Source organism: Oncorhynchus tshawytscha, linkage group LG06, assembly GCF_018296145.1.
Source record: "Oncorhynchus tshawytscha isolate Ot180627B linkage group LG06, Otsh_v2.0, whole genome shotgun sequence".
NCBI classification, from domain to species: Eukaryota; Metazoa; Chordata; class Actinopteri; order Salmoniformes; family Salmonidae; genus Oncorhynchus; species Oncorhynchus tshawytscha.
The window spans coordinates 65,660,248-65,685,481 of NC_056434.1; the positions used below are offsets into that span (position 1 = coordinate 65,660,248).

The 25,234-nt window shown below is 41.4% G+C and overlaps 1 protein-coding gene across 6 annotated transcripts in view; it reads right to left on the reverse strand.

Annotated features, from left to right (window-relative positions):
• LOC112252902 (cullin-9-like) overlaps positions 1-25,234 on the reverse strand; it is a 75,614-nt gene that overhangs the window by 19,166 nt on the left and 31,214 nt on the right. For 4 of the 6 annotated variants that reach the window (XM_042323521.1, XM_042323518.1, XM_024424595.2 and 1 more), the window contains exons 15-30: positions 22,447-22,537; positions 17,308-17,479; positions 16,888-16,993; positions 16,682-16,777; positions 16,366-16,541; positions 16,149-16,282; positions 15,009-15,194; positions 14,637-14,666; positions 13,127-13,260; positions 12,760-12,942; positions 12,427-12,584; positions 11,120-11,321; positions 1,813-1,984; positions 764-909; positions 537-666; positions 106-308 (exon numbers count right to left, since the gene is read on the reverse strand). In XM_042323521.1, coding sequence (XP_042179455.1) covers positions 106-308; positions 537-666; positions 764-909; positions 1,813-1,984; positions 11,120-11,321; positions 12,427-12,584; positions 12,760-12,942; positions 13,127-13,260; positions 14,637-14,666; positions 15,009-15,194; positions 16,149-16,282; positions 16,366-16,541; positions 16,682-16,777; positions 16,888-16,993; positions 17,308-17,479; positions 22,447-22,537 — 2,319 coding nt within the window. The remainder of the gene's footprint in view (positions 1-105; positions 309-536; positions 667-763; positions 910-1,812; positions 1,985-11,119; positions 11,322-12,426; positions 12,585-12,759; positions 12,943-13,126; positions 13,261-14,636; positions 14,667-15,008; positions 15,195-16,148; positions 16,283-16,365; positions 16,542-16,681; positions 16,778-16,887; positions 16,994-17,307; positions 17,480-22,446; positions 22,538-25,234) is intronic. The other 2 variants (XM_042323519.1, XM_042323520.1) reach the window with 2 other exon arrangements.

Genomic DNA, 25,234 nt, shown 5'->3' on the forward strand with positions numbered 1-25,234 from the left:
AATTTGTTCTTAACTGACTTACCTAGTTAAATAAAAGTTAATAAAATAAAACATAGGATCAGTTGATCATCTCCATTGGTCACACATGAGGGAACAAGGCCTTACTCTGAACACCAGGTTGTCTATGTTCATCTCTTTCTCAGCCTTCATGATCTGGATGACGAGGCAGTAGATGAAGTTCCTCTTCCTCTCCAGCAAGCAGGCAGCGTCCTCGTCCACATTCAGGTAGGTCTGCTTGGGCAGCAGGTAGCAGTAGCTGTGGTTTTCCAAACTCTGAGACAGAGCTTTTCTGTTCAACCTCAGGACTCCTATGTGTAGAGCAGGACAAAACCTTACATTCAGTCCAACTCTACAAACGCCAACAGTAAATTCAAAGCTGTCATGAAAATAACATCTAACTGGGGAACAATTCAGGGGATGGAATCTTTTTTTGTAAAAAATTGCTGGATTGGAGGGATCCACAGTAGCTCCATAGAATGCATTTGTGAAAGGCTCAGAGAAATAACTAGCCAGGGAAAGACAGAGCGGGAACTCACCATTCACAAGATTGTTGTCAGGGCTGTCTGTGGTGAGAATGCCCTTCTCTGCAGTGAGGGGAGACAGTGCATGGGCCAGCACTGTCGGAGAAAGGCCTGTAGCCTGCTGAAGAGCCTCCACAGATACATCCTGAAAATAACAACAGGAGGTAGTTTAGTGTTAATTTAAAAAATGTAATTCTTAAACTCAATTTCCCCATCGCACTGCGCTTCCCCCATCTAGTTACCGGTTGGTGGTTGAACTGTAGGAGGATGTACATCTGCAGGGTGGAGACGTAGAGAGTGCAGGAGCCATAGTGCAGCTCTGCATGGCCCAGCCAGGTCCACTGTAGACGCCGGGGCTTACTGTGGGTCAGATTGTACATGCACTGGCCTGCAGACAAAACACACACCACACACCAATCAGCCTATAGCACTTCGTTCTCATAGATGACATTATAACGGACTGGCTCTGATGGAACTTTGCAAGATTTTGGCTTATGAGAAAGATCTAAAATATACTAAAACAAAAATAAAACGCAACATGCAATACTTTCAAAGATTTTACAGTTCATATAAGTAAATCAGTCAATAGAAATAAATTCATTAGGCCTTAATCTATGAATTTCACATGACTGGGCAGGGTGGGTGGGCAGGCTCAGCCAATCAAAGAGATTTCCCCACAAAGGGCTTACATACAGAAATACTCAGTTTCATCAACTGTTTGGGTGGCTGGTCTCAGACAATCCCGCAGGTGAAGAAGCCAGATGTGGTCTTGGGCAGGTGTGGTTACACATGGTCTGCAGTTGTGAGGCCGGTTGCACATATTGCCAAATTCCCTAAAACGATGTTCGAGGCGACTTATGGTATGAGAAATGAACATTCAATTCTCTGGCAACAGCTCTGGTGGATATTCCTGCAGTCAGCATGTCAATTGCACGCTCCTTCAAAACTTTGTGTTGTGTGACAAAACTGCACATTTTTAGAGTGGCCTTTTGTTGTCCCCAGCACAAGGTGGACCTGTATAATGATCATGCTGTTTAATCAGCTTATTGGAATGCCACACCTGTCAGATGGATGATCTTGACAAAGAAGAAATGCTCACCAACAGGGATGTACACATCAATTTTTTTTTGTGCATAAGGAGCATTTCTGGGAATATCTATTTCAGCTAAAGAAACATGGGACCAACACTTGACATGTTGCGTTTATATATTTGTTCAGTGTATAATCAATATGAGGAGAGAAACATACAGCCAAAACTTTGTGAAAAGACAGATGACAGAATGGGACTGACTGTTAGAGTAGAAGTCTGTGAACTCGGCCAGGTAGGTGGAGAGCTGCTTGGGGAAGTATCTGCTGGAGTTGTCCAGGTAGCAGGGTGAAGAGACTGCCCAGCAGCGAGGAGACAGGACCAGCACCTTCACCTCACTCTCCTCATCAGGCTCGGACGGCTGATCATCCATCATCTGCAGCACAGAAAAATACAACATTTTTGGGAGGTTATGGGTTGGATTCCCAATAGGCCATATAACATAGTAATATGTTGTCATGACTCTCCTGTGAGGATCAGATTACAGTGGATCAGCTCTACAGCGCTCCGGGGAGAGGAATGATGTGGGTGTTTTATGACATCTCATGTAGATCGTTAACAATAGGCAGCAGACGATTCCTTTTGGGGCCTAATTTGGGCAAATGGAATGCATCTGTGTTACAGAAGAGTTTGCCACCCAAGAACTTCAACATTAAACCATGGACAATATATTTCAATATCCGAATATTGGGAATGATGAGAGATGGAATATGGAAAATTACTGTCTATGTTGTGATGTCATTAAAAGTTGCATGAAGACGTTATAACGAAAACATTGTAACTTGAAGAGCTTTCATAGGTGTAGGTCATGTTTACATACTTTACATTGTGTGGAAAATATCCAGGATAAAGAATGTTTTTATGACGATAAGATTGTGATTTTAGTTCTCTAACGAGATCATATTGTGATACCTTGACTCGTAACTAGCCACGCCCCAGGGAACCCAGAGAGCGTGCCAGCCTGATGTAAACATCTCAATTTTACAAAAAGGTATAAAGCATTTGAGTTAAGAATTAACATATCAGACTAGAAGGGCCACAAGCTGCAGCTGAGGTCTACAATTAGTCACAACCCCGAAACGCAATGTTAGGTTGAAGACAAAGGAACCTCTTAATCATTGCTATGGTTAAGTACTGTATCTAAGAAAGTAAATTTAAGCAGGACCATCCGGTTATTCTCTTCAAATCATTGTTTGTCTACATTGCTCTTATCCCCACTCTGGGATCATCTACACGGCTCAGAAGACCTCTCTTCCAGAACGAGTACAAGTAAACAGACAACTAAGAGAAAGGACATTGTGACATCTCGTGGACAATCAGAGACTTACACCGAGAAACAGACCCCTTCTCACCGAGCAGAACTGCCCACGGAGGCCTGGGCCCAACAGAGACCCCCGACGAAGACCTTCAACACGTAAATACATGCATTACTTCTTACCCATAAGAGTGGCAGTTCGGGGCAAGGTATTAGGGCTATTATAAGTATAGTTTCCAAATGTATCCAAGTGTTTCTTCTCTGTCGCTTTCTCGCTCTTTAAATTTAAATCTCCATCTTGTGTAGCCAGTGTCATATTGTATTAGTCCGCTAGGGACTTGTCATCGTGTTAAGTTTCTTATCAATAACCTATCATATCTTATCATTTAGCTTCTTAGTAAATAATCAAATCAATGTATTGTATAGTACAGAATGATTAGTAAGACTCAGGTTTGTGCAGATTTATGAAGTCAACGACGTTCAGAATGAAACTGATATGAGGAAATTATTAATTGGTGACTGGTACGATGTCTATATACTCTGGAGTTAATTCGGGGAGATTAAACATACATTTCCCGTGGTGCCCCAAATTCCTAATGAGTTAGTTGTTACATGATTAATTTAAATTGAGAAATAACTATTTGATAAATAGCAGTCATCACAATGATAGTCACGTCACGACAATGTGTATGCTGCTTTGGAGTCAATCATATGTTATATACAGTGAGCTCCAAAAGTATTGTGACAGTGGCAGAGTACATTCTGTACTCCAACACTTTGAAATGATACAATGGCCGTGGGGTTAAAGTTCAGACTGTCAGCTTTAAGTTGAAGGTATTTTCATCCACATTGGGTGAACCATTAAGAAATTGGTTTTTGTACATAGTCCACCCATTTTAAACAGATCGAAAGTATTGGGACAAAATCACTTACAGTTGAAGTCAGAAGTTTACATACACTTATGTTGGAGTCATTAAAACTTGTTTTTCAACCACTCCACAAATTTCTTGTGAACAAACTGTAGTTTTGGCAAGTCAGTTAGGACATCTACTTTGTGCATGACAAGTAATTTTTCGAACAATTATTTACAGACAGATTATTTCACTTATCACAATTCCAGTGGGTTAGAAGATTACATACACTATGTTGACTGTGCCTTTAAACAGCTTGGAAAATTCTAGAAAATTATGTAATGGCTTTAGAAGCTTCTGATAGGCTAATTGACATCATTTGAGTCAATTGGAGGTGTACCTGTGGATGTATTTCAAGGCCTACCTTCAAACTCAGTGCCTCACAGCTTGACATCATGGGAAAATCAAAAGAAATCAGCCAAGACCTCAGAAAGAAAATTGTAGACCTCCACAAGTCTGTATCTTCTTTGGGAGCCATTTCTAAACGCCTGAAGGTACCACGTTCATCTGTACAAACAATAGTACGCAAGTATAAACACCATGGGACCACGCAGCCGTCGTATCGCTCAGGAAGGAGACGTGTTCGGTCTCCTAGAGATTGTCGTACCTTGGTGCAAAGAGTGCAAATCAATCCCAGAACAACAGCAAAGGACCTTGTGAAGATGCTGGAGGAAACAGGTACAAAAGTATCTATATCCACAGTAAAATGAGTCCTATATCGACATAACATGAAAGGCCGTTCAGCAAGGAAGAAGCCACTGCTCCAAAACTGCCAAAAAGAAGCCAGACTACGGTTTGCAACTGCACATGGGGACAAAGATCGTACTTTTTGGAGAAATGTCCTCTGGTCTGATGAAACAAAAATAGAACTGTTTGGCCATAATGACCATTATGTTTGGAGGAAAAAGGGGTATGCTTGCAAGCCGAAAAAACACCATCCCAACCGTGAAGCACGGGGGTGGCAGCATCATGTTGTACGGGTGCTTTGCTGCAGGAGGGACTGGTGCACTTCACAAAATAGATGGCATCATGAGAAAGTAAAATGATGTAGATATTGTGCAACATCTCAAGACATCAGTCAGGAAGTTAGAGCTTGGTTGCAAATGGGTCTTCCAAATGGACAGTGACCCCAAGCATACTTCCAAAGTTGTGGCAAAATGGCTTAAGGACAACAAAGTCAAGGTATTGGAGTGGCCATCACAAAGCCCTGACCTCAATCCTATAGAAAAATGTGTGGGCAGAACTGAAAAAGCATGTGCGAGCAAGGAGGCCTACAAACCTGACTCAGTTACACCAGCTCTGTCAGGAGGAATGGGCCAAAATTCACCCAACTTATTGTGGGAAGCTTGTGGAAGGCTACCCAAAACGTTTGACCCAAGTTAAACAATTTAAAGGCAATGCTACCAAATACTAATTGAGTGTATGTAAACTTCTGACCCACTGGGAATGCGATGAAAGAAATAAAAGCTGAAATAAATAATTATCTCCTATTATTCTGGCATTTCACATTCTTAAAATAAAGTAGTGATCCTAACTGACCTAAAACAGAATTTTTATAAGGATTAAAATATCAGGAATTGTGAAAAACTGAGTTTAAATGTATTTGGCTAAGGTGTATGTAAACTTCCAACTTCAACTGTATGTCTATTAAAGTAGTCAAATGTTTTTAGTATTAGTTCCCATATTCCTAGCAATGAATGACTACATCAAGCTTGTGACTCTACAAAGTTGGAGTCATTTGCTGTTCGTTTTGGTTGTTTCAGATTATTTTGTGCCCAATATAAATACATGGTAAACAATGTAGTATCGTTTGGAATTGCTTTTATTGTAAATAAGATTAGAAAATGGTTTCTGAACACTTCTACATTCATTTGAAAACTATCATGATTACAGATAATCCTGAATGAATCGTGAATAATAATGAGTGAGAAAGATAGACGCACAAATATCATACCCCCAAGACATGCTAACCTCTCACCATTACAATAGAAGGGGAGGTTAGCATTTTCTGAGGGGTATGATATTAATGTCGTCTGTAACTTTCACTCATCATTACTCATCATTACTATTATATTCTTATTTACATTAAAAGTTACTCCAAAATGACACTACATTACTTATCATTAAGCCCTTTACTTTTTCAACATTTTGTTATGTTACAGCCTTATTCTAAAATATATATTTTTTAAACATTTTACTCAATCTCCACACAATGCCCCATAAAGACAAGGAGAAAACTGTTTAGAAATGTTTGAACATTCATAAAAAATTAAAACAGAAATACCTTATTTATATAAGTATTCAGACCCTTTCCTATGAGATATAAAATTGAGCTCAGGTGCATCCTGATTCCATTGATCATCCTTGAGGTGTTTCTACAACTTGATTGGAGTCCACCTGTGGTAAATTCAACTGATTGGACATGATTTAGAAAGGTCCCACAGTTGACAAGGCATGTCAGAGCAAAAACTTAAGCCATGAAGTTGAAAGAATTGTCCGTGGAGCTCTCAGACAGGATTGTGTTGAGGCACAGATCAGGGGAAGGGTACTGAAAAATGTCTGCAGCATTGAAGGTCCCCAAAACCACAGTGGCCTCCATCATTCTTAAATGGAAGAAGTTTGGAACCACCCAGCCAAACTGAGCAATCGGGGGAGAAGGGCCTTGGTCAGGGATGTGACCAAGAACCCAATGGTCACTCTGACAGAGCTCCAGAGTTCAGGCAAAAGAGTTCATTCTTGGTTTCATCGGACAGATAATCTTTAATTAGCCTTTTACTGAGGAGTGGCTTCCGTCTGGCCACTATACCATAAATGCCTAATTGGTGGAGTGCTGCAGAGATGGTTGTGGAGTGGCCAAACCCGTTGTCCGGGTTTGGCCAGTGTAGGCCATCATTGTAAATAAGAATTTGTTCTTAACTGATTTGTCTAGTTAAATAAAGATTAAAATAAAACAATTAGAGTGAGAGAACACTTGGAAACATTTGGAATCTACACTCATGGAAATATTAATACTTAGCACCCTAACCTCTCAAACGGATTAGAAATGCAATATATATTTGTGACCCGATTCAGGAAACTAGACATATGTCGCAAGTCACAACTTCACAGGAGAGCCGATTGATCATAAAAAATGTTTTTATCAAAATGTGTTTTTTGGCAGAAATGCCTTGAACTTGTATGCCATCTGTAAATATGAATAAAATGGTTTAATTACGAGCCTTGTTGGTTAAACCACAGAAAAAGCTGGCAACCTTCCCACTAGCCATGATCAGCTGAGATAATGAGTGGGCTGGACATGCAGAGAGGAGTTCAGATTTGTCTGTCATAGTCAAGGCTTCTGTCTATTTGAGCTCGTCAGTCTGTTGGTAATCCTGTGCGAATGCTGCTTTTTGAAAAATGTATTGTGTAGTGGAGCTGCATAAGTGTTGCTCTCCACTTTCTGGAGGATCACTTTTTGAAATCAGTGGAATTAGAGTATGATAGCTAAACACATGGACAAAACACCTGTGTCTGGATGACATCTTCAAACTAAGGGCAACCGTGGTATGGCATTCCTGACAGGGAGACACGTCCATCATGTATGATGTATACAGGTAAGATAGCTAGCTACATTCAGATATTAAACGTTTGTAATTTTGACAAAGTGGTTTAATTTCAAGCGAAAGTGTACTGCTAGCAAACTAGCTAGCGAACGTTAGGTGGCTGATGTTACTTGTTTCCCAGAGCCATTTGCTTTTCTAGTTAGAGCCTAATGTTAGCTAGCTAACATTGGACCTGGTTGTTTAGCTCCCAGCACTGTGGCACTGTTGGCATGTTGTTCATTGTTGTTTAACTAGCTAATGTTAGCTGGCTGACTCGTTAGCTAACATTACGTGTGTGATATTAAACGTTGTTTACCTAGCTAGGTTAATTGTTTACCTACCTAGCTAGCTAGCTATATGTCTTAAGCTAAAGTGTACTGTTAGCTAGCTAGCTAAAGTTAGCTGGCTAGCTCCCTTGCGGACATTATTATTTGTTTCCCAGAGCTGTTCGTTTTTCTAGTTAGAGCCTAATGTTAGGCATTGACGGTACTTTGTTCATTGTTGTTTAACTAGTTAACGTTAGCTGGCTGGCTGGCTCGTTAGCAAACGTTACGTGATGTGTGTACAACACCCGTTGAATATGGCCAGTGTCAGTAAACATCTGCAAAAAAGCATAATGAAGTTGTTGCCAGCAGAGCTGGTTAGGCTTTCGTCATGTTGTCCAGAGGTAAACAAATCATCGGCCAGAGCGTCATGTGTGCGCGCCGCGAGTGAAACTAGATGGGTGGGGCTAGAGCTTAAGAAGGTGTGAATGATGCTGAATGGGTGTAGACAAAGAAGAGCTCATCACTAGATACCAAAACATTCAAAGGTGATTTTCTCAAGACTATACAAGTTGATCAACTTTCAAAGCAAAATTACTTTCTCACTGTTCCTCAAATGCAGTGTATGATATACCATTTGTAGCTCGGAGTCTCTACTTTTATCCAATATAAATAAATAAAAACCACATTTTGCTACATAAGACCAAATCCAGGTGCTGAGTCACATTTACGCGTAATTGTACCTGATCGTCATCCATTTGTTGAAACCAATTGATCCGTCTCTGGGTAGTCGCTCGATGCAAGGCTCTGGTTTGTCCTTATTTATAGAGCTTCTCTGGTAGTGGAGTGTTTGTTAGAACAAATACTTCAGATGTACCAATGGTTGTCTGTTGGGATTCTCCTTCCCACCTTGTCTTTAGTAAAAAAGTTCTAGGACCACGTTTACATGCACAGCTGTAGGCAATGTTTCTGGTTTCCTAGGTGATCTTCACATTCGTGTTGAGGTTGAGAGCTTCCAAGTTTCTAACCATTTCAACGTGTAGAACATGGTCTCACGTCTTTTGGTCTTGCAGTGATCTCAGAGTTTAAACCATTTGTAACGTTCAGCTCGCGCTGTACATCGGCTGGTCTGGTAGTGGTATCATGGTTGATTCTTCAGGTTCAGGCTCCCGACCACTTTACACGCCAGCAGCAACCCGGCATGTTTTGGTCTCATAGTTTTAAACCATTTCATAACATTCAGCTCATGCTGTCAGGCTGGTCTAATGTAAATTTCGTTAGCGGTTCCTTTTAAAAACCTCTTAGGGCTGGGCCCCTTTTTCTCCACTTCCTGCCTGAAGGACGTGCCCAAAGTGAACTGCCTGTAGCGCAGGCCCTGAAGCCAGGATATGCATATAATTGGTAAGATTGGAAAGAAAACACTTTGAAGTTTGTAGAAATGTTAAATAATGTAGGAGAATATAACACAATAGATAGGGTATTAGAAAATCCAAAGAAAAACCAAACCAGTTTTGTTTTTGAGAGGGACCATCGTCTTAGAAATGCAAGAGAAAGATCATATTGAAAATTAACTCCCTGGATGCTATTCCTATGGCTTCCACAGGGTGTTAGCAGTCTATGTTCAAGGTCTAAGGCTTGTAACTTCAAAAACGAATACGAAATATCAGTTTTTGCAGAAGAATTCGTGTTTGTGTGCGCCATGAAGACATTACGCACCTGCTAAAATCGGTTTCCTATTGAACATACTTCTTTCCGAAATAAATATTATAGTTTAATACATTTTAGGGTATCTGAGGAGTAAATAGAAACGCATTTTGACTTATTGAAACAAAGTTTAGGGGTAGATTTTCAGATTCCTTTCTCTGCAAGTTGAACGAGTGGATTACTCAAATCGATGGCGCAACGAAACTGACCTTTTGGGATATAAAGAAAGATTTTATTGAACAAAACGACACTACATGTTATAGCTGGGACCCTTTGGATGACAAATCAGAGGAGGATTTTCAAAAAGTCAGTGAATATTTAATCATTATATGTGAATGTATGAAACCTGTGCCGGTGGAAAAATATTTTTACGTGGGGCGCCGTCCTCAAACAATCGCATGGCATGTTTTCGCTGTAATAGTTACTGTAAATCAGACAGTGCAGTTAGATTAACAATAATTTAAGCTTTCAGCCTAAATGTTTAAAATCCATAACATGTATGATTATTTATTTGAATTGCGCCCTCCTGTTTCACCAGAAGTTGTCCCGTTAGAGGGACACCGAATCCTTGAGAAGTCTTAAGCACTCAGGCCAAAAGGGGTGTTCAATCACGCCGACATGGATATGCTCACTTGGGCATGGTTACTGACTGGGCACAAGTTTATATGAAACGCAATTACCTCATTTAGAAGGCTAAAATCACATTGCTATCTTCACCAAAGTATTTTCCTATTTATTTTATACAACATTTAGATGTAAACTTGACACATAGAATGCGTACACTTTAAGAATTACAGTTACTAGGTTATAACATCCTTAATGACATCACACAATAATGAAACCATATGACAGGATTATTCTTTAGATCCCCACACACCAATTTTAGGAATATTGTGCCAACATTCATTCTTTGTCCTTTAAGAGTTTTTGGAGAAAACGGATTTCTTTCTCAAAAAATGTACGACCCATTGTTAAGGTGTCAAGACCGGCACATCCCCCCTTCCCTGATTCTGTGGGAGAGAGGAGGTCTGGCTATCTTCAAACATATGCCTAGCTAATGGGTCTTTTGATCCACTGTCGGGAGAGTCATGACACTATGGTGAAGCATGGTGGTGGCAGCATCCTGTTATTGGGATGTTTTTCAACACGGCAAGGACTGGGAGACTAGTCAGGATCAAGGGAAAGATAAACAGATAGAGATTCTTGATGAATACCTGCTCCAGAGAGCGCTCAGGACCTCAGACTGGGGCGAAGGTTCACCTTTCAACAGGACAATGACCCTAAGCACACAGCTAAGACAACCCAGGAGTGGCTTCGGGACAAGTCTCAATGTTCTTGAGTGGCCCAGCCAGAGCCCATACTTGAACCCGATCTAACATCTCTGGAGATACCTGAAAATAGCTGTGCAGCGATGCTCCCCATCCAACCTGACAGAGCTTGAGAGGATGTGCAGAGAAGAATGGGAAACTCCCCAAATACAGGTGTGCCAAGCTTGTAGTATCATACCCAAGAAGACTCGAGGTTGTAATCACTGCTAAAGGTGCCTCAACAAAGTACTGAGTAAATGGTAGGAATACTTATGTAAATGTGACATTTCAGATATTATTTTTGGTATTTTCTGCAAAAATGTCTAAAAACCTGTTTTTGCTTTGTCATTACAGGGTATTGTGTGTAGCTTGATGAGGGTCTTTAAAAATAATAAATTTTAGAATAATCCTGTAATGTAACAAAATGTGGAAAAATGTATGTATGTATTTATATAAAAACATTGCAGTGGTGGTTTTATTCTCTGCTCACCTCCTCGTTGACATCCTGCAGGGTCTTGTCCAGCTGCTGGAGGCGGTAGAGGTGGAACTCCTGCTGCAGCTCCTCAGACTCACTGAGATTCTTCAGCATCTGCTGGGGGAAGCGGTTTGGGAAGCAGGTGCCTATCTGCATTATGACAGCAGTCTCCAGCCACACCTTGCTTTGGCCCAGCAGCCTGTCACCGAGGTAGTACCTGTGGAGGAGGGGGATGGGGAAAAGAGATGGATTGAGACTCTAGACAATGCTACAATATGGTCCTTTTATGAATGATAAATGGTCTTAGGGTCGACTCACGGTACAGAACAATTATATTGCAGGTCGGTAACGTTTTAAAACGAGATAATATTATTTGAACAAATGCTAGTTATGTTGAATTGTGTGTTGCAAATTCTATTATGTGAGCAGTGAGACAGACATAGCCTAGGCTACTAACCACACAGGGAGAGAGTGGAGCAGGGAACTGTCCATCATGTGTGTGGTGTTGAAACATTCCTAAATTGTCCACGTGTAGAGCTTATGCTCCCTTCCACCTCTTGACAATACATTTCCAAGTTTATTTTCCCTGACTCCTAGCTCACATAAAAATGGCTAACGTATCAGGAGAAATAAAAAGGTTATGATGGTGGAATACACCATCGTGGAAACAGGTGCTGCACAAATCATTTTTCCAGTCATTGTGGACGAGAACAACAACCCGGTAGATGGATACCAAACTGTCAAAAGTGCAAGTAGTTATTCGTTTAAGATATTTTGGTTAATTATTACATGAATTCAGGTTTTTGTTCATTTAGACCAATACGCAGCCCATATAAAGTTTAAAGCTATGAGGCTGGTAAAAGTTTGAGTAGCCAATAATCTACAGCATATTCAATTCTGGGAATTGTTTATTTAAATTAAACAGATTATTTAAAAAATACTAAATGTAAGGGTATTGTTATGTCGGCTATAAGCTTCAGCAGGGAAGGAGGCGGCTAATAAGAAGGCTATTTTTTAAAAGCTATTTGAGTTGTGCATCATTACATTGTGTAAATAAGATGGCATTCCTTCTTAATGACATGGTTTCCTTTTATCCAAATATTGAATAGACATGCAGACTAATTCTAATAGTGTACTACTCTGGAGTCATAAAAATAATGAAATAAATGTATGTTATTGGCGGGTCACAGATCGGCTCCAGGAACAATTCTAGGTAGATATCGGGTAGGGCTTGGAATTTATGTGGCCGGCACGGGGCAGGTGCGGTTCCAAAAAAGTGACCCGTGCAGGAATCTGCTAGAGATAAAGAAATGTGGCCTTACCTGTAACAGTGCTCAAAGGTGTTGGCAAGCTCCAGGCCGGAGAGGAAGAGCATAGGTTCTAGAAACTGCTGCAACTGGTTAAGAGTCTCCACATTGCCAGAGTCCACTCCACTCTCCTGGATCATCATGTCGATGTACTGGGCAAACCGCTCACTCATCTGCAAACACAGAGATAGCGAATGTAACCCACATAGACAGCAGTGATTTGGAGCATAGATATGTTACAGGTACACTGTCAGGTCACGTTCATTTGGACTATTGCCGTTTTCCGTTGATTGCCCTAATGAACATGACCCAGGTAGTATTGAGTACAGGTCATTCAGTATAACTCACATGCATGGCGGTGAGGATGGAGAGCTGTAGGAGAGCAGCAGAGAAACCGTGGCGGAGAGCCAGCACAAATGCTGTCTGTTGGCCAAACAGCTCCTCCATGGCATTCTTCAGACGGAGGTACATGTTCCTGTAACGCTCCACAAAGTCTGGCAGACTGCACGCCGAGTCCAAGAACTTCTTCACCTGTTAAACATGGGTTGAGTAATCACTCTCAAGTAAAAAAAAATCCGGCCTCAGATTAATTTACTGATGCCATCTTGACTTAAACTTTAGCTCCGAATGACTACGCCTACTTACTTCAAGAACATTATTTCAGAGTAGGTTAATAATGGGCCTCAATGTTTTTAGAGAAGTAAGACTGGCTAACCTGTCTCTGTACCACGCCCTGCCAACATAGTGCTATCCCTGCAATACTGCTGATGTTCTTCCCCTTCGGCTTGACAAAGTTGGAGGACGAAGAGGACACAGCAGCTGCATCTTTGTTCTTTCCCTCTTTGCCATCTGAAAGAAAATTACAACATCAGTTATCTTCTAAGCAAAAGGTTAGAGAAATTCAAGGTAAAAATAAATACACTGCATATATTAAAGTATGTGGACAAATGACTGGATTCAGCTATTTCAGCCACACCCGTTGCTGTCAGGTATATTAAATTGAGCACACAGCCATGCAACCTCCATAGACAAACATAGGCAGTAGAAATGCCTTACTGAGGAGCTCAGTGACTTTCAACATGGCACCATCATAGGATGCCACCTTTCCAACAAGTCAGATTGTAAAATTTCTGCCCTGTTAGAGCTGTCCCGGTCAACTGTAAGTGCTGTTATTATGAAGTGAAAACATCTAGGAGCAACAACGGCTCAGCCGCAAAGTAGTAGGCCACACAAGCTCACAAAATGGGAACGCCGAGTGCTGAATGAAGCACGTAGGGCATAAAAATGGTCTGTTCTCGGTTGCAACACTCATTACCAAGTTCCAAACTGCTACTGGAAGAAGGAGCTTCAATGAAATGGGTTTCCATGGCCGAGCAGCTGCACAAAAGCCTAAGATCACTATACGCAATGCCAAATGTTAGCTTGAGTGGTGTAAAGCTCACCGCCATTGGACTCTGGAGCAGCGGAAATGCATTCTCTGGAGTGATGAATCACGCTTCACCATCTGGCAGTCTGACGGACAAATCTGGGTTTAGAGGATGCCAGGAGAACGCCACCTGACCCAATGCATAGTACCAACTGTAAAGTTTGGTGGATGAGGAATAATAGTCTCAGGCTGCTTTTCATGGTTCGGGCTAGGCCTCTTAGTTCCAGTGAAGGTAAATCTTAACGCCACAGCATACAATGACATTCTAGACAATTCTGTATTTCCAACTTTGTGGAAACAATTTGGGGAAGGGCCTTTCCTGTTCCACCATGACAATGCCCCGTGCACAAAGCGAGGTCCATACAAAAATTGTTTGTCGACATGGGCGACAAGTCTTCCACACCTAACATCAGTGCCCAACCTCACTAATGCTTTTGTGGCTGAATGGAAGCAAGTCCCCGCAGCAAAGTCCCTACATCTAGTGGAAAGCCTTCCCAGAAGAGTGGAGGCTGTTATAGCAGCAAAAGAGGGGACCAACTCCATATTAATTCTCATGATTTTGGAATGAGATGTTTGACAAGCAGGTGTCCACATACTTTTGGTCATGTAGCGGATGAAACTGCAGCCAAAAACAACTGAAAGAAACAAAGGAGTAACACATTGTCCTGATCATTTTCAATTCAAACTGGAGGGTTGCGTGTGGGGGGAAAGCGGAACGTCTCAGTGATTAGTAATATAAAAATGGAGATGCTGGAAGAATAACTAAATGGAGTACATTAGCCTCTAAGCTCTTACTTACTCTTTAAAACTTTGCTTCGGTTGATACCTTCTGAAAACAAAAGAAATACGGAAGACGTGATGGGTTGTCAACCAAATATGATGAATAAAGTATCAATACCTTCGCATTTCCAAATATTATACTACCATGCAAAATCTAGTCTTTAGTCTACTGAGATTTATTTGCAGCTCATTTTGATGAGCAATTCCTGTAGGATTTCCGCATCCAATTTTAGGGGCAATAATTGCCAAAATACTATTCAAAAAGGTTGAGAGGCCCACATTTTGTCCCACTATGCCTCATGAAATATCAGTCACAGCTGGACAGAGAAAAGACTTCAGTGTTTATCAGAAGTAAAGAAGTGGTAGGGTATAGGGTTACAGGATTACTCACTGCATTTGATGGGCGGCTTGAGCTCCTCTGTGTTCACTCGGCTGGTATCCACATGGACCAGTAGGTGGGTGAGGCGACGGACGCGGGAGTTGAAGATGGCAGCCCGACTCTTGCAGCGCCTGGCTGACTCTGCGTTGTCCAGGTACTCAGTGAGTAACCAGGAGAGGGGACTGAGGACTTGGGTCTCTGTTAGGAGTGGAGGAGAAAAGCAAGGTTGGCATACTACAACTCTGACAGAAAATCATCTTAGTTGATGAAAATGTATGGCTGACAGAACGTAGCTGAATTGCAGGAAGTGAGAGAGAGTGTGTTTCTCAAAATGCCGTGCTACCGTGCTCTGAGCACGCAAATTGGTACATGGGATGGTCGGAGTATGATTCCAAATCAAAGTATGCGAAACGGAGCACGGAGGGCACTTGTCGAATGCTTACTCCATTTGAACATATTTTTAAGCATGCAACATAAAGTATGCACAGAAATATTACACAACCACGTAAAAATTACACAAAATGTCATTATTTGAACTGTAGAGAGAGAAAATGAAATGTTGCATAGCAACATCTCATACGTTGCCTGACTACAATATTGTATCTTAATACGTTAATAAATAGATGCTGTGTTAATTTTGGCATGTTTACCTGCCCACAAAACCAACTGTAGTGTGCGTAGATCTTAAGCCCATAAACAGTCAATGGGGCTAACTGGCAATCTACTACTGTTAGCTAGCTAGCCAGATCGCCATGAAGAATTGGTAGCTCGCTACCCACGAAAAGTGTACATCTACCTTGCATAACATTAGATTTAGGTCATTTTTGCCTGTTTGGCTAGCTAGCTAGATTATTATGATTTCCATACAGCTAGCTGATAATTATGAAGTAAAACAATTGCTTTGTGTATATCTGGTTTTGTCTCCATTGTTGCATTGTCCTGGTTGGAAGAAGGTTCAGTGAATGAGGAGGTGCAGTGTGAGGTAATACAGTAGTGGGAGTGCTTCTCAAGTGCAATGTTTTATGCGTTCTCCACACTCTCGTCCTCACAAAAACGCACTCAGGATAACGTCCTCGGAGAATAAACTTGGCACATGAGTGTGGCGTACGGTAGTATGCATATTGAGAAACATCCAGAGACTCCGGAAGTTACCAGAGATGGTGATGCTCTGTACGATGGGGGTGATGAGGGCCTCCCAGCAAGTTCGTCCCAGAGCCTCCGCTGCCTCGGCATCGGGCAGGAAGCGGTCAGCAAACATCTGCTCATGTCGCAGAGCGCTGTTCAGTCTGCAGACACACACACCAGGCCAGGTTAGAGCAGTCTGGGCGTGAGTGCAGTTCGCAGTAGTGTGTAGTAGAGAAAGGTTTACTTGTTGAAGAGCTGCAGCAGCTGGGCCTTGTCCTCAAGGATCTCCTGGCACCAGGTGTGGGCTTTGGTGGTGTAGAAGAGGTAGGTGCGACAGCAGAGCTGCTCCTTGAAAACGGGCCAGAAGGTGGGCTTGGGCCCCAACACCTCAAAACCGTGGACCCTCGTGTCGATGCCACCCTGGTGTGTAGAAAATGATGTTAATGCAGGTTCAACATTTTAAAGTAGACTCCCTGCTGACCAGGGTTGTGATCAATACCATTTCAATTCAGGAAGTAAAACTCAATTGAAATTCCAATTTTCATGATGCCACAGCCCACCTGCTGACACCTCTTGATCCTGATCTGCACAATGGACCAGAAGCGGGTCATGTTCTCCAGTAACACAATGCGATTGGCTGACGGAGGCACATTGACCTGTAAATCACAGAGTTGGGGGCGAGGCTTAAACCTTAAAAAGACAAGATCATACCTATAACCTACTTCCAAAGATGTTCCTACTCCTGCCTGCCTATACAGCTACTTACTGTGTTCAGCTCTGTGTTGATATTTGTGGGGTCGTCTCCTCCAAGTACTACAATGCGGGCAGGCATATAGCTGGAGTCTTCACTGGCCACAAGAACTGACAATTGCCTTGGTTTAACAAGAACAGGAGAAAATGTGCTTACAGTAAGTGCCCAATTGTTACAGTAAGAAATAGTACAACTATGGATGCCATTGAAGTAAACGCAGCAGTTGTTTAAGATACAGCATGCAGTCTAGCATAATAATCCACAGCTGCAAGAACAAGGCAATAACACAAACATTTCGGTATACAGGCAAGGGAACAGTGAGCAACACAGGTGTGCTTCAATTTCAATTGTCTTTACATATTGGGCATAGATATCAAGAGTAAACATTCCAACATTATAAACCCTCAGTATGGCCAAAGTGATGTGTGGACATACCTAATAGCCACCCCCTTGTGCATGTAGATGTTGATAAAATGGGAACCTGTGCAGCCATTGGACTCCCAGTAGGTTTTAGGGTTCTTGTCAGTGAGCTTGTTCGCTCGATGGTGATTAGAGGAAACCTCCACTTTCTCCCAGCACTTGTCCTCCTTGAGTTCCAAACTAGATCCTGTTGTTAACGGTCACAAGATGAACAGGACAGTTTAAGACAAATTGTACTTTAACTTTCAGAAGCTAAATAAAATCTTACGGGCTGATTAGGTCAAGTAAATAATCTACCAGTACTAGTCATGTATTTCTTGATTTTATGAAAACAGAATAAAAAAAGGAATTATGATACATGATATTATGATACATGATAATTTGATACATTTTGCAGGGCTCCAGACTGCAACCATTTTGTCGCAACTGTTACAGTTTTTCCATACAGTTTTTCTGAATCAGACGGGCTATTCTAAAATGTTTCTCTAAATGTAATAGTGTACATAAAGATGAAGGCAACTTCATATCTATTGAACAAAAACAAAATCAGGATTCTGGAGCTCTATTTTGAAAGTAAAATAACAAAAATAGCCATATTGTCAACCTATGACTTCCATCTCCAGGCCATTAGACTGCTATGCAGTCACCACTAGCCGGCCCGCCCAGTACCCTGCCCTGAACTTAGTCACTGTTACTAGCCGGCTACCACCCAGTAATGTACCCTGCACCTTAGACACTGCTGGCCTATGTACATAATAAATTGAACACTGGTCACTTTAATAATCGTCACATACTGTATTATATAGTCTAGGATGATAATATCACTACTGCTGTACACATCTTTTCTATTTGGTATTTTATTAGGATCCCCATTAGATGTTGCAAAAGCAGTAGCTACCCTTCCTGGGTCCACACAAAACATGACATAATACAGAACATTAATAGACAAGAACAGCTCAAGGATAGAACTACATAACAAAAAAATATTTTTTTTAAAGGCACATGTAGCCTATATATCAATACATACACAATCTATTTAGGTCAAATAGGGGAGAGGCGTTGTGCCGTGAGGTGTTCCTTTATCTGTTTTTTGAAACCAGGTTTGCTGAATGATTCGTACCAAATACAATGCTCTACGCTTTAGAGATGTTTAGGACCAGTTTATTACTGGCCACCCATTCCAAAACAGACTGCAACTCTTCGTTAAGGGTTTCAGTGACTTCATTAGCTGTGGTTGCTGATGCGTACATGGTTGAATCATCAGCATACATGGACATACATGTTTTGTTTAATGCCAGTGGCAGGTGATCGGTAAAAATAGAAAAGGGTAGAGGGCCTAGAGAGCTGCCGCGATACACCACACGTTTCATGTTTGACATTAGAGAAGCATCCATTAAAGAAAATAATTTGAGTTCTATTAGATAGATTGCCATATCATGGATTCAGAACAGAGGTTGAAAAGCCATGACAAGTTTTTTTCAACAGGTTATGGTCAATAATATCAAACGTCTACACTGAAATCTAACAGTACAGCTCCCAATCTTATCAATTTCTTTCAACAAATCAGTCAATTGTGTCAGTGCAGTACATGTTGAGTGCCCTTCTCTATAAGCATGCTGAGTGTCTGTTGTTAATATGTTTACAGAGAAATAGCATTGTATTTGGTCAAACAAATTTTTTCCAACAGTTTGCTAAGAGCTGGCAGCAAGCTTATAGGTCTGCTGTTAGAACCACTAAAATGCTGCTTTAGCACTCTTGGGTAGCGGAATTACTTTGGCTTCCCTCCAGGCATAAGGACAAATATTTTCCTCTAGGCTCAGATTAAAGATATAGGAGTGGCTATAGAGTCAGCTACCATCCTCAGTAGCTTTCCATCTAAGTTGTCAATGCCAGGTTTGTCATTATTGATCGATACATTTTTCCACTTTACAAAATTCAAACTTGCACCGCTTTTCTTTCATTATAGTTTTTTTTATGCATGAATAAGATGTCTCACTGTTCGTTGTTGGCATTTCCTGCCTAAGTTTGCCCACTTTGTCAATTAAGTAATCATAAAAATAATTGGCAAGATCAAATGGTTTTGTGATCGGATTCGATAAAAGATGGAGTTGAATTTGTCTTTCTGCCCATAAGTTAATTTAAAGTACTTTTATCTCAATCATTCTTTATATCATTGATCTTGGCTTCATATTTTTTTTTCTTTAAAGATTGGAGTTTAGTCACATCATTTCTCAATTATCAGAAAGCCAGACTTATTAGCCACACCTTCTGTTCCACGATCTCTTTCAACCATACAGTTATTCAATTCCTCAATCCATGGAGCCTTAACAGTTAACAGTCTTAAATTAACAGGTGCATGTTTATCAATAATTGAAAGATGCAATTTCATAAATTCATCAAATGCAGCGTCTTGATTCTCCTTATTAATCAAATTAGACCAACAAATATTTTTTACATCACCCACATAAAAGTCAGAGCAAAATCTTTTGAATGATCTCTTATATACTATTTTAGGCCGAGCTTTTGGAACTTTGGCTTTCCTGGATATAGCCATAATATTGTGATCACTGCATCCAATGGGTACGGATAGAGCTTTAGATCAAAGTTCTACAGTATCAGTAAAAATGTGATTGATACATTTGAATAATCTTGACCCTGTAGTATTTGTAAACACCCTGGTACAGTAGGTTGATTAATAACCTGAACCAGATTACAGGCACTGGTTACAGTGAGAAGCTTCCTATTGAGCGGACAAGCTTGATGAAAACCAGTCATTATTCAGGTCCCCAAGAAAGTAGACTATCTATTTACATCACATACACTATCAAACATTTCACACATATTATTGATACTGACTGTTAGCACTTTGTGGCCTATAGAAACACCCCAAAAGAAAAGGCTTCAGATGTGGTTGCTGGTTCACTTGGCACAACACTTCAGATAAGATCTTATCTAAGCATTACAAGGAAATAGCTCTGAATATATACAGCAACACCTCCCGCATAAGCGTTTGTCTCTTATATAGATGTTATATTCTTGTATTGCTACTGCTGTATCATCAAATGAATGATCTAAATGATTCTCAGAAATGGTTAACATTTGAATATTATCTGATGTTATTTTTTTATTTTACCAGGCAAGTCAGTTAAGAACAAATTCTTATTTTCAATGACGGCCTAGGAACAGTGGGCCCCTTGTTCAGGGGCAGAATGACAGATTTTTTACATTGTCAGCTCGAGGATTCGAACTTGCAACTTTCCTGTTATTGATTTCATTAACCTTATTTCTAAGGCTACATGTGTTAATATGGGCTATTTTCTTAAAAAAAAAAAAGTTTAGTAGCTACTATCTTGTCTCATCGCTACAACTCCCGTACGGGCTCGGGTAGGAGACGAAGGATGAAAGTCATGCGTCCTCCGATACACAACCCAAACAAGCCGCACTGCTTCTTAACACAGCGCGCATCCAACCCGGAAGCCAGCCGCACCAATGTGTCGGAGGAAACACCATGCACCCGGCAACCTTGGTTAACGCGCACTGCGCCCGGCCCGCCACAGGAGTCGCTGGTGCGCGATGAGACATGGATATCCCCTACCGGCCAAACCCTCCCTAACCCGGACGACGCTAGGCCAATTGTGCGTCGCCCTACGGACCTCCCGGTCGCGGCCGGTTCCGACAGAGCCTGGGCGCGAACCCAGAGTCTCTGGTGGCACAGCAGTGCAGCGCCCTTAACCACTGCACCACCCGGGAGGCCAATATGGGCTATTTTCAGCCCTTTCCTGGGTAGTTTACCAGAGATCGACATAATATGGAAAAGAGCAAACAAAGCAAGAGAAAAATATATATACATTCAGCGCTCCATTAAATCAATTGGTGTGTGTGTTGCGGGTTTGAAGCCAAGCCTGTTGGTTTGTAGCTATCTCATCCTTTCCAGGCTGGAGGAATGGGCTAAAATACCAGCAACAGTGTGTGAAAACCTTGTGAAGACTTATAGAAAACGTTTGACCTCTGTCATTGCCAACAAAGGGTATATAACAAAGTATTGAGAAACTTTTGTTATTGACCAAATACTTATTTTCCACCATAATTTGCAAATCAATTAATTAAAAATCCTACAATGTGATTTTCTGGATTTTTTTTCCCTCTCATTTTGTCTGTCATAGTTGAAGTGTACCTATGATAAAAATTACAGGCCTCTCTCATCTTTTTAGTGGGAGAACTTACACAATTGGTGGCTGACTAAATACTTTTTTGCCCCACTGTATATTTATTTTAATATTATTAACCTTTATTTAACAAATTGTGCGCCACCCTATGGGACTCCCAATCACGGCTGGATGTGATACAGCCTGGATTCGAACAAGGGAATGTAATGACGCCTCTTGCACTGAGATGCAGTGCCTTAGACCGCTGCGCGACTCAGGAGCCCGAATTTGTTTGAATTGTTCTGTCTTAGTGCACTGCTGTAGCTAGAATCTTTGAAATTTTGATTTAATCTTTATTTAACTAAGCAAGTCAGTTAAGAATACATTCTTATTTAAAATGACAGCTTAGGAACAGTGGGTTAGCTGACTTGTTCAGGGGCAGAATGACAGATTTTTACCTTGTCAACTCTGGGATTCAATCTAGCAACCTTTCAGTTACTGGCCCAATGCTCTAACCACTAGGCTAACTGCCGCCCCAAACATAAATAGAAACATAAGCATATCGCTGCACCTGCAATAACATCTGCAAAATGTGTAAGCGACCAATAAAATGACTCGATTTTGATTTGATAATCACTGGATTAACTTATTTATTGAATACCATCTCAGTGGTCTATTAATCAAATGTATTTATATAGCCCTTCTTACATCAGCTGATATATCAACGTGCTGTACAGAAACCCAGCCTAAAACCCTAAACAGCAAGCAATGCAGGTGTATTACACTTCTTAATAAAGCATTGTGGATTACGTTAGAATTACTTTAAAATATAACTACTTTTTTTGTGGCACTGAAATTATACTATTTTTTGGGGGTGCAATCAAATCATGGGATGGTGCCACCAACTGAAAAAGTTAGGGGAAATGTTAGTTTGGAGCCCTGATTTTGGCACCATTTCTTTGCATGTCTGGTATTAGCTGTGCTTTGAGTCAGCTAAAAGTAAATATACCTTGGCACAGATTGTGCAGAAAGACGTCAAAGAAGGGGATGTTGATTGGCTGGTGGCTTCGCCGATGCTCCTCTATTTGGCCCAAAACCATCTGTATTTGGTTAGAAAGGACAGCACGGGTTACAAATGAGCTATTAGCAACAGTGGCATGACACTTGCAAGCCAAAATGTGACATCCCTATTGAAGTCACACTTCTAAAAACAACAAGTAAAAATATAGCAGCGAGCAGCAATGAACTGGGTTCACAGGATGACAAAGGACACAAGGCATTTGGATAACAAAGCAAGCACTATCATGTACGAACTATCATCCTTTATGTTCATTCATGAGTTCAAATACAACATCTGGAGTGAATCTGATATGGTTCATGAAGATGTTTGCAGATGATTGAGCATTAGTGTTACATACGCAAAGAATGAGTTAATAATTTTCTTCCAGATTCAGTGTGGTTAATCTTAGAGACGTCCATGATAGCGATTGAAGTAAATCCACCGTGAAGTGGATTTACAGTGATTTAAATATACAAGTAAAACCAGATTTTTGATTTGTCTATAATCTGCCAGCCATATTTTGACCAATCCATTAGCTTTTCTCAAACTAAGTAAAAACATACAGTTGAAGTCAGGTTACATACACCTTAGTCAAATACATTTAAGCTCAGTTTTTCACAACTCCTGACATAGAGAGAATGATTTATTTCAGCTTTTATTTCTTTCATCACATTCCCAGTACACTCAATTAGTATTTGGTAGCATTGCCTTTAAAATTGTTTAACTTGGGTCAAACGTTTTGGGTAGCCTTCCACAAGCTTCCCACAATAAGTTGGGTGAATTTTAGCCCATTCCTCCTGACAGAACGTGTGTAACCGAGTCAGGTTTGTAGGCCTCCTTGCTCGCACACGCTTTTTCAGTTCTGCCCACAAATGTTCTATAGAATTGAGGTCAGAGCTTTGTGATGGCCACTCCAATACCTTGACTTTGTTGTCCTTAAGCCATTTTGCCACAACTTTGGAAGTATGCTTGGGGTCATTGTCCATTTGGAACACCCATTTGCGACTGAGCTTTAACTTCCTGACTGATGTCTTGAGATGTTGCTTCAATATATCCACATCATTTTACTTTCTCATTTTGCCATCTACTTTGTGAAGTGCACCAGTCCCTCTTGCAGCAAAGCACCCCACAACATGATGCTGCCACCCCCTTGCTTCAAGGTTGGGATGGCGTTCTTCGGCTTGCAAGCATCCCCCCCTTTTACTCCAAACATAACAATGGTCATTATGGCCAAACAGTTCTATTTTTGTTTCATCAGACCAGAGGACATTTCTCCAAAAAGTACAATCTTTGTCCGCATGTGCAGTTGCAAACCCTAGTCTGGCTTTTTATGGCGGTTTTGGAGCAGTGGCTTCTTCCTTCTTCCTGCTCCGATCCCGGAGCAAACAACAATTATTCCGGAGCTAACCAGCTGAAGAGTTCCATCAGCCACTCCTGGACTACAATCACCTATCCGGACCCGCTTTACTGCCGATGCGGAGCCCCACCAGGCCTTCCCGACTGGACTACCGACATTATCTGCCCGAGGGAGTTATCCAACTGGCCCCTCCGTCGCAACGTTACCTGAATGCCCATCTGCGGCCCACTAATCGTTAGCCGTCTTATCGGCTGCTATCTGAATAGGTCTATCGGACAATTTTTCTTGGGTCACTATAACTATTTTGCCAATTGGATTGATCCCCTCTACCACACGGAACCCCACTAATCTACCGATGGAAACGCACAAGGTGGCTAAAAACAGACCTCCATCCTATGCTATCTTGCTATCGATGGCCTGGCTAGTTGTGTGAATCGCCGTTACCCCAACCAACCTCACTACTCACTGGAACCTTATGATCACTCGACTAAGCATGCCTCTCCTTAATGTTAATATGCCTTGTCCATTGCTGTTCTGGTTAGTGTTTAGTGGCTTATTTCACTGTAGAGCCACTATCCCTGCTCATTATACCTTATCCAACCTTTCAGTTCCACCACCCACACATGCGATGACATCACCTGGTTTCAATTATGTTTCTAGAGACAATATCTCTCTCATCACTCAATACCTAGGTTGACCTCCACTGTATTCACATCCTACCATATCTTTGTCTGTACATTATACCTTGAAGCTATTTTATCGCCCCCAGAATCTTCCTTTTACTCTCGGTTCCGGACGTTCTAGACGAACAATTCTCGTAGCTTTTAGCCGTACCCTTATCCTACTCTGTTCCTCTGGTGATGTAGAGGTAAATCCAGGCCCTGCAGTGCCTAGCTCCACTCCTATTCCCCAGGCGCTCTCTTTTGATGATATCTGGAACCGTAATAGCCTTGGTTTAATGCATGTTAATATTAGAAGCCTCCTCCCTAAGTTTGTTTTATTCACTGCTTTAGCACCCTGGAAAAACCCTGGAAGAGTTCTGTCCTACTATCCAGGTCTGTACACAAACAATTTGAACTTCTACTTTTAAAAATCACCACTGTAAAAACAAGTCTCTCACCATTGCCGCCTGCTATAGACCACCCTCTGCCCCCAGCTGTGCTCTGGACACCATATGTGAACTGATTGCCCCCCATCTATCTACAGAGCTCGTGCTGCTAGGTGACCTAACCTGGAACATGCTTAACAACCCAGCCATCCTACAATCTAAGCTTGATGCCCTCAATCTCAAACAAATTATCAATGAACCTTCCAGGTACCACCCCAAAGCCGTAAACACTGGCACCCTCATAGATATCATCCTAACCAACTTGCCCTCTA